This window comes from Myxocyprinus asiaticus, chromosome 10 (assembly GCF_019703515.2).
Source record: "Myxocyprinus asiaticus isolate MX2 ecotype Aquarium Trade chromosome 10, UBuf_Myxa_2, whole genome shotgun sequence".
Classification (NCBI taxonomy): Eukaryota; Metazoa; Chordata; class Actinopteri; order Cypriniformes; family Catostomidae; genus Myxocyprinus; species Myxocyprinus asiaticus.
Window position 1 is genome coordinate 7,172,067 of NC_059353.1, and position 13,816 is coordinate 7,185,882.

Here is a 13,816-nt window from a genome sequence, read left to right on the forward strand (position 1 = left end):
ACATTTGATAATACCAATCAAACTCCCTAAAATGACCATATCACACACCATCAACTGTCAGATAATGTTACTCACCCTCATGGCTCTGTTTGTGTTCTGTTGAGTACGCTTTCCCAATCATCGTCCAAACGGGCTTCAAGCATCCAAACAAACCCTCCAGAAAGCCCCCTCCACCTGCCTGCAGTCTAAAGCTGTCAGACTGGTTGCGCACAGCTCCGCCCTCTGCTCCGCCCTCCTGAAGCTTTAGCACACTATTAGAGAAGTTGGTGGGCTCATCGCTCAGGGTGGGGCTGTTGTTGTGGGTGTGAGTGCCACTCCCGCCCCCCACAGGGTCAATGGAGAGTACATTACGGAGAACGCACTGGGTCGGAGTGAGTTCGGTGTCGGGCGTGCTTGCGGGCACCTCAGCATCTGGGCGACAGAAAGGGGGCTCAGAGAGTGGGGTGCTAAATCCTGAGAGAGAGGGGGAAGGGGCATGATGCTCGTGGACACAAGCCATCGGGGCAGAAGGGGTGGGGGTGGCCACCCTTAAGAAGAGTCGCCCACACCACTCACACCGAAGAACTACTGTTCCTCAATGCACCTGGAGAAAGGAATGACAAAGCAAGTTAGTATGGAGAAAGGGGGTTCTTAGTTTTGTTGAAAATGGCAACAGACAATCCCTTCAGGATTATGTGATCTTGCGGTCGCAAGATTTAATGCATTTTCAATTACTCTCTATAATTTTTGGCAGTTTTTCTGCATAAACTGTGAATCTGAGGCAATCTAATTGAAAAACAAATGCTTGAAAATCTTGATGCACTCAAGACATATCTAACTGCATAGCCACCATTCTGCACAGCCACCATTTCATATTAGCCGGGACATCCCATATTTTGACCAAAAATTACGACGTCCCTTACAGGATGCCTGTTGTCCCGTATTTTAGAGTTGATACTCTCAAAGGGGGTGCTATTGTGTTCGCTTTCAAAATCCTTGTATAAACTTTCTCGGGACCACAGATGGCACATGTACATCACAGATAGCGTTTAATCTTCACACACTCTTCAGGAAGTGCTTTGAGTGCAGTCTGCGGTCAGTGAGATGGTCGGAGTTAATTTGAAATGCTCATATAATGCACTGTTGCACTGGAAAATGAGACACAAAAATGCTTAAAAATCTCTTATTTGGACAGTAAAATGTGATTAGAATTTAAAATGCTCGCAGTTAGATCAAATGATTGCTATCAGGCGATGTAGTAATCGCAACAGGTCTAATTATTAATATATTTGTGTTTTTAGTTTACAGTTTTATAGTAGGTTTACTATTTTAACCATACCAAAGTTTACTTGTCTGAAGCAGAACATTTTTATATAAAAATAATGAAGGGTCTTCCATTGAACTTGAATTAGCCATATCACAGGTTTCACCTCTTAAATGTATCGTATTTTTGTGTGTATTTATTTATTTTTTGCTTGCTAACAGCATATTCATTTATTATACACTAAAATAGCAGTCACTGTCACAAATTACACAAGTATACTATGATTATTTGTGAGTTTTCACTGCAAAAACAACACAAAACGACAAGTGTTAAGTGCAACGAAATCCTGGTGGGACTGAATAGAGCACAACAGTGCCAGAGTTGTAAGCCATGAACCAAACCAGCCAGCTCAGAGGTGAATCACAACATTACAAACTTTGATTTGAAGCAAAAAAAGTATTAGAAAATCAGACAAAAAGACAAAGATACAAGACTGTATACTTAACATCTTTCAAGAGGGAATGAATTACAATCCAATTATGCACTGCAAATTATGTAGGCTAATTAAATTAAAAACGATGGAAAAAGAGATGTTGATTATAAGTATATAAACAACAAACAGTATTTTGATTTAATTGCAAAATATTCAGATACTTGCAAAAATGTAGGTAGTTTAAGAGTGTAGAGAGGCTGACGTGATTGCATCATTCACAGAGTGTTATGGGCGGTTACCGCAGAGCTCTTTTGATGCGCTTTGCTCACCGTGAATTCTCTAATTGGTGTATCGTTTCCCATCAGAATCATGGGTGGAGCAGTTTGCGGCAGGTCTGTCTTAAAGGTTTATAAGTTATTGTTAAAAATCAGTTCGCCTATGGAGAAAATGAATGGGATTTTTACTTCCGGAATGTGACTGCTGGGCTCTATTACTTATTAGGAATGATAATCAGTGACTACAGGATATATAAGATATATATTGCATATTTTGAACTAATTATATTTTTTTATCACTGTCTCAGGAATTTGTGATAGTATTCAAGTCGCATTAGTGGTCAACCAATATAATTTTTTTCAATGCCAAATATTATGAAAAAGTGCCAAATGGGAGTGAAATTTGCTTTGGCAAGTAAATAAAATGTAGTGGAAATATTTAAGACGGTAAATTTTCTCAATTTACTCGCCATTGGCAGATGCAACATGAAATTATGGACCCTGGTGATACTGATGCCAATATTTGATATATAACACAAATAATAACTAATTAAATGATAACAAATAAGATACTGTATACTACATTGCTTACTTAATTTTTTACTTTTACACAATATTTACTTAAAATTCACTCAAAAACATTTAAAATGGAAAATGTGCATAAACTAAAAAAAGCTGGTGGTAGATTTAGGACCTGATAGAATGGTTAAAGAATACAAGTTAAGCTTAATCAACAGCATTTGTGGAATAATAAATATAAAATGTATCATTTTGACGCATCCCTTTTCTTAAAAATAAATAAATAAATAGAGGTTACAGTGAGGCACTTACAATGGAAGTGAATGGGGTCAATTTTTGGAGGGCTGAAAGGCAGAAATGTGAAGTTTATCATTTTATAAAAACACACATTCATTCTTCCGTTAAAACTCATTAAATGAGTTGTTTTAATTGTTGGGTTTACAGCATCATGGCAACAAAGTTGTAAAATCTGATATAACTTTACACAGAAAAGGTTGGTAAGCGATTTTATCACACTAAAATCATGTTAACATGCATATTGTTTACGTCTTGTGTCTATACTTTTGAAACAGTGAGTATTTTAATGTTTACGGATTGGCCCCATTCACAGATTTTTGCTTTTTTTTTTAAGAGAAGGAAGGAAAAGTCGACATTATTTTTTGTGGTTATCAACATTATGCAGCAAATGCTGTCGATTGAGCTTAACTTGAATCGAACCCGGAATATTCCTTTAATAAATCAGCCACCACTTTAGTTTATTGCCTAACTGGTGCCACTAATCTCAAAAAGACCTAATATTGGCCAATAAATCAGTCTATCATTACTCAACATACATGATTTTTCATTGTTGGAGTTATGAAGAGAACAGTAACCAATGACCTAAATAGTTCTGACAATAACAGTTCTTGTAACAGTAACAGCAGTAACATTACTGAAGATACATATTTCCATGAAATACATTATGTGCTATAGAAAACCCTTCACTTCTGCTTGGTTGTCTTGACGTAGAGGAGCTCGCTCGCGTGACGTCAAGTCAGGCTCAGAACAATACGACAAAATTGTATAACTAACGCACGCGTTCTCATGGCACGATTCTTCACGCGTCCTTTAATTAGACTAATTGTGTGTACAATTAAAAACATCACGCAAATATAGGCGACGCTCATGAGACATTGCCGTACGCGACGAATGAAAGGCAAATAACTGAAGGCGTTCAGATGTGATGTCACTGGCGTCAATGGCGCGTATTAACACGTCCAGCCGTGAAGTACCGCAATGACTGAGAGGATTCACACACACACACACACACACACACACACACACACACACACACACACACACACACACACACACACACACACACACACACACACACACACACACACACACACCATTCCACTATAATTCAAAGCCATTCAGAGTTTTTTTCGTTTCTGAACGCACATTATACAGCAGTATTAGGCGATCAAGCGCAGAACATCGCAAAGACACTCGTGTCATATGTGCTTTGCAGATGAACAGTACCGAATCTCCGGGGGTTGCTATTGTCGCGTTGTCAAGTGACGGGTGGGATCCGATGTTGTCCTCGCAGCTCCGGGGCAAATGTAGTATCTCTACGCTTTCTCCTCTGTCGCCGTGTGTGTGTTTCTTCTCACGGGTCGATGGGATTTCATCCGGTCCGGATCAAGCTCCATCGGCTGAATTGTGTGATCATGGATTCGGGTCCATTGCTCGAACGGAAGGAGCTGTTTCTCCTCTACGGTGCTGAAGTGACGTCAGAGGGCAACATGACGCCCACTGGGGGGGGGGGGGGCGCGCATACATTTGTGTGTGTGTGTTCAGGCACATTTATGTAGTGTCTCGCTAAATTACATTTCATGACTTCACTGTATTTGATAGAACGTTATTTTAAAGCGTTGAAAAGGCTTGCTCAAGTATTGCAAAATTTGCTGCAAAAATAAAGGGCATCTTGTGGAGCACTTGCTTCTGTTTCACACATGACAATAAAAGACTGAGCACAAGCTGGTCCTTGAATAAATAATTGAATCAGTCACAATAATGACAATTGTGCATTGTGGGATTTAAATGTATCCAAGTGGCACGAGTGTTTTGACTATGTTCACCTAAAATCGTTCAGATCCATTTAATGATTCAGTGACCATTTCTGGTGATGCCAGAAGGTGGTGACAAATGAGTGTCTTGTGTGAAATGAGTTAGTCACTGAATCAACGATCAAATGAAAAGTTTAATCCTTTCAAATTTGTGTCTACAGACCTACAAAGAGACTTTAGAAGAGGTTGTAAGCATTATAAGAACAAAGCAAATCTATCATTTCCCCAGTTTGTGAACTGCTGAGCATGACTTTTATCAAAAGACAACAATAATAGTCTTATAATAATTATGAGTTTCAATAACATCTGTACGTTTTCATGTATACAAAAGCATGTCTACATATCTATTCACTTCAGTAAAATGCATGTGTTCTAAGAAAACAGCAGATTTATCTTTTTTTCTACTATGTGTCGACTGCACATTAATATAGAGGGAAAAAACAGGTGCTGATATTAAAAATAGCTTTACATATTTAACACAGATCTAGTAATCTGCTTTAATTGGCAAATACAACCGATCAAACTATTACCTCACAAACATAATGTAAAAAGCATTACTTAATGAAGACTCATGCCGATATAAACTCCACTTACAATGTGTGCTTAAAAGAAGTCTTGTCCTTTGTTTTTGTTTATTCTGCAGTGCATTTCACCTAATGCTGCCAATCAAGAACAATATGCCGATAAATACAGTAACTATCATTTGTGTGTTCCTCATCTCTAGATTATTAATTTCAATGCCATTGATCAACATTAATGCAGATAAAAAATTTGGATAAATGAGCATTGTTGAAAGCAACTTTGTAGAAATGAATGGAGCTGTGTTGATTAGACTGTCTGACTGATGGCCTATTTTGTAAGGGTTGTTTCGGTTCATGAAACTCACCTGTGATTGGCTGGATGGTGGCTCAATCAGCCCAAAGTAACAAATGCAAAGAATCCTGTATACAAATCCACCATTTGGACTCAGTATGGGTTTAGCTTGGAAAAGTGCAGGGGACAAAAATCACCTTTTTGAAGAGTGCGGGGGACATGTCCCCGACGTCCCCCACGGCTGCTTCACCCTTGGTTTGGGATACTACTGGAAAACTGTATTGGTTCAACTGCATGTTCTTGTGTATCCGTCCCTCTTTTTATTTGTCTATTAAATCATTTGACAATAATTTTATTATTTGTTTTTAACAACATTACACAAGCACTATATGCCCTGTGCTTTATACTTTTTAAAGCAGCATATTGCATTCCACATTGTGTGACTTACAGAATTAAGGGTTAAAGTTATTTCCTCATCCCCAATAATAGGATACAAAGCAATATTTGTTCATTATCCTACTTTGCCTAATTCAGCTGAATTTATGACTGATCTTTGATATCAATCTTGTCCTATTGTGAATTAAGTCAAACTTCCCTCTTGGAAGAAGAATAACACAAAACTCCTGTAGGTTTTAAAACACCGTTATTTTACTTGATAAGCTTGATAACATTGTGCAAACAGTATATGGTCATTCTACAACTATCATGTAAGTCATATCATGCAAGTTATAACTACTTACATAAACATCTGGACATGTGTATAACGGAACATCTCCTTATGGTTCAACACGTGTCTACAAACAACACAGAATGGCAGTGGGGGCCTGGGTAGCTCAGCGAGTATTGACGCTGACTACCACCCCTGGAGTCGCGAGTTCAAATCCAGGTTGTGCTGAGTGACTCCGGCAAGGTCTCCTAAGCAACCACATTGGCCTGGTTGCTAGGGAGGGTAGAGTCTCATGGGGTAACCTCCTCGTGGTCACGATTAGTGGTTCTTGCTTTCAATGGGGTGTGTGGTAATTTGTGCTTGGATCGTGGAGAGTAGCATGAGCCTCCACATGCTGGGAGTCTCCGCGGTGTCATGCACAATGAGCCATGTGATAAGATGTGTGGACTGACGGTCTCAGAAGTGGAGGCAACTGAGACTTGTCCTCCGCCACCCGGATTGAGGTGAGTAACCATGCCACCACGAGGACCTAGTAAGTAGTGGGAATTGGGCATTCCAAATTGGGGAGAAAAGGGGATTCAAATAAACAAAAACAAAAAAACAACCACTTTCATTCATTCCTGGCTTTTTTATTCATGTTCCGGGGCTTTTGTAGATCAGTGGTTAGATGGACCGATCAGATGTCTGCATTTTTCACTTTTCTTGGTGCAAAGGGCAAAATGGCACATTTACCTATTTAAATGAATATCAGATGCTAAAACTACATTGAATTTTACTCTTTACCAGGAATATACTTTAATGTCTGTTATTGTTTATGATTGAGGACTTGCTATTGGCTGTTGTTATTGCATAATTAATCTGTCACATCTGTGCAGGTTTTGGGGAGTGTTTGGGGGTGTTATTAATTAACATTTAAAAGTTATTGGGGGGTATAGTTATGTTTTAAGTTCCTTTTAAAGTTAATTATGTCATTTTATGTTATGACATGGGTATTTTTTGTTTTGTTACTGTGGGTGAGATTAGTGTTCCTTTGAGTTAGTTGTGATACTGTTTGAAATACTAACAACTTACACTACGTTTTTGGAGATCAGGTAAGTTATTCAGTAAACTATTCTGTTTCAAAGTGCTCTGCTGGTGAAAACACACGACTTGACCAGTGTGATGTACACTTAGAAGCATTGGATTGAAACAAATGGTTTGTTAGGTTTCAAAGCTTTATGAAGCATGTTTCTAAAGTGCTCACCACTTCTTAAAGTTTGCTGATGCCTGACCTTTTGATTGCTTGATGGAGAAATCAGTTTGATAATTGTTTTCTATCAAGAATAGGAAAGCAATGACTCAAAGCAGCTAGTAGTCACTCCTTTTCAGTCAATTCCCATGCTATATTAATGCTTAAGGCAGAAGTGCACATATTTTTATGTCAGCCGAAGTTCCATTGAGTTGTAGGCTAAAAGTGTGTGTGACTTCAGGTATTCACCATTGTCCTCCTTTGCCATCCTCACAGTGTTTTTGGAGATGTTTTTGGCAACAGTGGGTCTTTTCACAAGTGGCCTTTAGCCCCTTTAACAAGCAGGATTTTACTTGAAATCCTTTCACTTATTCAACAGTTACAGAAAAACTACTGCATTAATCACCTTGAAAAAAAAAAAAAAATGTCTTTTGTCTGAAAATAAGTAATAACTCCCTGGATTTTCATTAGCTTCACAAATCTGCAACATTATTACATTACATCAAATTACCTTAAAATGAATCTTTTTTTCATTGCAGGCATAGACCTCGTGGACAGGACCGTAGCTAGTGGGGTGACAGGTGGTAACGATTCTAGTGGCCAAAAGGTCCAGGGGTGCCCCAAAAATATTTTTAAACTGTATTTTTTAATATGAAAGGGGCTCAGAATTCCTTGCTACAGCCCTGCTCATGGATAAGGTTCATTTTGCAATGCAGTGTGTTTATATGTACTATTCTGTACTACTGAGTTATTCTGAACAGTGTATTTTTAATGCTGAATGTTTGCATTACTTTTTCCCAGGAAACTACATTTAAATTTGTATTATTGCACTGTAAAGAAAAAAAGAAAAAAGAAAAAAAAAGACAATAAAACTAACTTTGAGGTCCATAGTGTTTGATTTTTTGCTGGCCTATGAGCTTTATCACCTGTAAACACAGTTACAATTCTAAAACTTTTGATTCTATATCTATAATTTGATAACATTTGTCTTTGTTGTGTAATTTGTTTTGTAAGTGGTCTAAATTCAATGTACACAGTTACAGGTGCTTTTTGAGTGGATTGACATCATATTAATATTGATTTTTGGCATATTAACCTGATGATCAATCAATCAATTCATCCATCCATCCACCTATCAGTCAATCCATCCATCCATTCACCCATCCATCCGTCCATCCACCCATTCATCCAATCATCCATCCATCCATCCATCCACACATTCATCCATCCATCTATCCACCCATCCATCCATCAAAACTATGTATTGTTATGAAACAGACAATTGTGTCACAAGCTCAATAGTACAATATAATTACATAAGCAGGCTTGTTTTGTTTGTTGATAACTCATGAGTCATCATATTCAAAATAACCTACTTCCACACTACTCATACTAATTCAGCAGTATGTACTGGATACAAGGCATGATATGCAAATTCTCTGTATGCATGTACTGCGTGGATAACTTGCTAAATTTACCAAAATTTGTAGTATACTACAGAGTCCACTGAACTGAATACTCGCCCTGCATGTAAAATCACATACTGTTACAGTATGTACTGTATTTAATGAAGGATGCACTTCTTGCCCGTAAAACAGTACATATTTTAGGAATGCATGTTAGTAGTATGAATAGATTCCAGACATACTTTATACAGGGACATGGGTATTGACCTGTGACCCGAATATATGACTAATAACAACTGCGAAAATAATCTACTCTGGTTTTGTTAAACAAGCACCATTTAATCACAAGGAACAACTTTCTTGGTATATATATATATATATATATATATATATATATATATATATATAGTGGGGTTTTATAATGGCAGTATAAGATATACTATATAGTAAATAAAGTAAAATATGGCTGGTTAAAAATACTTGAAGAGACTTAAACATTTTGTTCTATTACACATAGTCATTCTTCAAATGTTAATTTTGAAGATACTGTGCTTTTTAAAAATGCTTATGTAGATCTTGTTAAGTAATGGGTTAGCAACATGCAATCCACTATTGAGGTATGCCTGTGTGTAGTTCTAGAACAAAACGTAAAGGTCTCTTTAAGTAATTTTTCTCATAATTCGAAAATCTATTCTAAGATTTTCCTAACTTATTTGAACCTATTCTAAAAACCCATCGGAAATTCCTGAGGGAACCCATGGCGAATTAGTCTTCTAGGTTCGCCTACAAATTGACATTATGCCTGAACAGTTTACAGTAATTCCGCCAGGACATCCCACACAAAAATCGAGAGTTCATGGCATATTGGCCGCAAGCTTGCAGCAAATTCACCATGGATAATTTTCACATGCAAATGAGCTTTGTGGCAAAACAAATGTTTGCCGGAGGTTCACCACTACTGGCGAAAAGCTGAAAACGTCTGGCAAACATTTGTGGCGAATCAAAAGTTCATTTCCATGTGAAAATAATGAGGGGCAAATTTGCTGCAAATTTGCAAAAGTTTGAGGCTAGTTTAGATTTTTTGTAAGGGATATGAACACACCATAGTGTAAGTGATTTAATTTTCAAAGTGATAACTGGGCACCGCTCGCTAAATTAAACATGCAAATGATGTCATGTGAAAACAATGAATGTAGCATGCTATTATTTGAAAGGTTTATCACAAAATAATACAGACTGTTTCACTTACTATTTTTTTGTAAAGTATGTAGTATACAGTGTATACTGCTCAGTATTCAGTAAGAAGGAAGATATCTAGCATTCCATTCCCAACTTAACCTAAATATTGTGCTGATGCTCCAATAATACACAAAGTTGAAGAATAATAAGTATTAAAAATAAATATTACATATATTTATACATTTTATTATTGAATACGACATGAAGTATGCTATATACTTGAAAATTATTAATGTGATTTCTTTTTTAATGAATTAGGTAACACTGCTCCGAGACTTTTGTTATGAAAACACTTCGGTCGATTTGACGTTTCCTGATTAATTTTGTCCCAACAAGGGGTCCGTCGAAATTTCAAAGTGTGAGTTCAGCTGCAGCGAGTTTTATTTTTGTGTTTATCTCATTACAGGTTGAGTACAGCACAACACAACACAACACAACACAACACAACACAACAACACTATTACTGAGTTAATGAAAAACTTTATAGTCAATAGAACTTTATTTTTAATAGATGTACTTTATTTATACCTTCATAGATTCATTAATGGCAGCATACAGACAAAAATAAATATAATCACACACAGATTGCTAATATTTATTTATTTTCTGTATGATGTGGGTGGATGTGTTCACTTCTCTCAGTCTTTTCCCATCACCCTTGGCAGCCGGACACACTGTATGAGCACAACAATGAGCTAGTGCTGGGACAACACAATATTAATATTCACAAGAGATGTAACAATAATGAGCTAGTGCTGGGACAAGAAAACAAAGAGGTTATATTAATATTCATAAGAGCTGTAATAATAATGAGCTAGTGCTGGGACAAGACAACAAACAGGTTTATATTAATATTCATAAGAGTTGTAATAATAATGAGCTAGTGCTGGGACAACACAACAAACAGGTTTATATTAATATTCATAAGAGCTGTAATAATAATGAGCTAGTGCTGGGACAACACAACAAACATGTTTATATTAATATTCACAAGAGCTATAATAATAATGAGCTAGTGCTGGGACAATACAAAATTGATTTATATTAATATTCACAAGAGCTGTAATAATAATGAGCTAGCGCTGGGACAATACAACAAACACATTTATATTAATATTCACAAGAGCTATAATAATAATGAGCTAGTGCAGGGACACCCCAACAAACAAGTTCATATTCATAAGAGCTGTAATAATAATGAGCATACAGGTGCATCTCAATAAATTAGAATGTCGTGGAAAAGTTCATTTATTTCAGTAATTCAACTCAAATTGTGAAACTCGTGTATTAAATAAATTCAATGCACACAGACTGAAGTAGTTTAAGTCTTTGGTTCTTTTAATTGTGATGATTTTAGCTCACATTTAACAAAAACCCACCAATTCACTATCTCAAAAAATTAGAATATGGTGACATGCCAATCAGCTAATCAACTCAAAACACCTGCAAAGGTTTCCTGAGCCTTCAAAATGGTCTCTCAGTTTAGTTCACTAGGCTACACAATCATGGGGAAGACTGCTGATCTGACAGTTGTCCAGAAGACAATCATTGACACCCTTCACAAGGAGGGTAAGCCACAAACATTCATTGCCAAAGAAGCTGGCTGTTCACAGAGTGCTGTATCCAAGCATGTTAACGGAAAGTTGAGTGGAAGGAAAAAGTGTGGAAGAAAAAGATGCACAACCAACCGAGAGAACCGCAGCCTTATGATTGTCAAGCAAAATCGATTCAAGAATTTGGGTGAACTTCACAAGGAATGGACTGAGGCTGGGGTCAAGGCATCAAGAGCCACCACACACAGACATGTCAAGGAATTTGGCTACAGTTGTCGTATTCCTCTTGTTAAGCCACTCCTGAACCACAGACAACGTCAAAGGCATCTTACCTGGGCTAAGGAGAAGAAGAACTGGACTGTTGCCCAGTGTTCCAAAGTCCTCTTTTCAGATGAGAGCAAGTTTTGTATTTCATTTGGAAACCAAGGTCCTAGAGTCTGGAGGAAGGGTGGAGAAGCTCATAGCCCAAGTTGCTTGAAGTCCAGTGTTAAGTTTCCACAGTCTGTGATGATTTGGGGTGCAATGTCATCTGCTGGTGTAGGTCCATTGTGTTTTTTGAAAACCAAAGTCACTGCACCCATTTACCAAGAAATTTTGGAGCACTTCATGCTTCCTTCTGCTGACCAGCTTTTTAAAGATGCTTATTTCTTTTTCCAGCAGGATTTGGCACCTGCCCACACTGCCAAAAGCACCAAAAGTTGGTTAAAAGACCATGGTGTTGGTGTGCTTGACTGGCCAGTAAACTCACCAGACCTGAACCCCATAGAGAATCTATGGGGTATTGTCAAGAGGAAAATGAGAAACAAGAGACCAAAAAATGCAGATGAGCTGAAGGCCACTGTCAAAGAAACCTGGGCTTCCATACCACCTCAGCAGTGCCACAAACTGATCACCTCCATGCCACGCCGAATTGAGGCAGTAATTAAAGCAAAAGGAGCCCCTACCAAGTATTGAGTACATATACAGTAAATGAACATACTTTCCAGAAGGCCAACAATTCACTAAAAATGTTTTTTTTATTGGTCTTATGATGTATTCTAATTTTTTGAGATAGTGAATTGGTGGGTTTTTGTTAAATGTGAGCCAAAATCATCACAATTAAAAGAACCAAAGACTTAAACTACTTCAGTCTGTGTGCACTGAATTTATTTAATACACGAGTTTCACAATTTGAGTTGAATTACTGAAATAAATGAACTTTTCCACGACATTCTAATTTATTGAGATGCACCTGCATATGTAAAATGATCTATATTTATGGCATGTTAACTGAAAAATATAAATGCTATTATGTATGATGCCAGTTTTTTTTATTTTTTTTTTATAAAATGTTTTAAAATTCTTTAACATTTCAAAATATATTTTAACTACAGCTAATCCAGTGTGATACCTGTTGTAATGTTTAATGTGTGTGTTCATGTATTTCATGTCTTTTATTTTGTAGTTTAGTTCCTGTTTTATGTCATGTGTTCCCTAGTCATGTGATGTCCTGTTTTCCCTCCATGTTCATGTGTCATGTTTTCATTGGTTCATTGTTTGATTATCTTGTTTAGAGTTCTGTTTGTTCTTTGGTTTATGTTCTCCCATGTTTAGTATTTAAGCCCTCGTGTTCTCCATTTGTCCCTTGCAGGTATTGTGTTATTGGTAATGCTGTTATGTTAATGTAAAGCCAAGTTTATGTCAAGTTTATTCAAGTTCATGTTTTATGTTTCTTTCATGTTTATTGTTAGGGTTTACTGGATTTCACGTTTAATAATAAATTTGCACTTAGGTTCTTCATTTCATCATCATCGTCATTGCCAGCAGCAACATCATTACAGAATACCTGACTGACGCAATTTAACCCAGCAATTCAGCTCCTCTGCCTACATCAGGGGAATTGTCCCCTGGAGGATTACATGGAGGACTTTTTCGGTCTGGCATGCCAGGTGGATTTTAATGAGGTGGCCCTTAAGGACTGTTTCCGATTTGGACTGAATGAGTCCATCTCTTTTCTGATGCAAGGCAGTCAGAGTACCCACAACCTGGCTCAATATATCGACCTTGCCCTGCAGATTATTGGTTCCACGCTCACTGTGGGGGAGGCGGATGCCGAACCAGAGGTCCACGACATGGCCGCCGAGCCAGAGGTCCACGACATGGCCGCCGAGCCAGAGGTCCACGACATGGCCGCCGAGCCAGAGTTCCACGTCACGGCCGCCGAGCCAGAGTTCCACGTCATGGCCGCCGAGCCAGAGTTTCTCATCATGGTCGCTGAGCTAGTGCCATCTTTTGCCCCGGATCCTCAGCCTGCTCCATGCCATGTCACAGCCACATCTGAGCCTGCTCC

General features: G+C 37.8%; 1 protein-coding gene across 1 annotated transcript in view; it reads right to left on the reverse strand.

Annotated features, from left to right (window-relative positions):
* The window catches only part of LOC127447263 (mitogen-activated protein kinase kinase kinase 12-like), a 58,403-nt gene extending 54,184 nt beyond the window's left edge, over window positions 1-4,219 (reverse strand). The window contains exons 1-2 of the mRNA XM_051709032.1: window positions 3,995-4,219; window positions 76-583 (exon numbers count right to left, since the gene is read on the reverse strand). Coding sequence (XP_051564992.1) covers window positions 76-499 — 424 coding nt within the window. The 5' untranslated portion in view covers window positions 500-583; window positions 3,995-4,219. The remainder of the gene's footprint in view (window positions 1-75; window positions 584-3,994) is intronic.
* Between the last annotated feature and the right edge of the window lie 9,597 nt (window positions 4,220-13,816).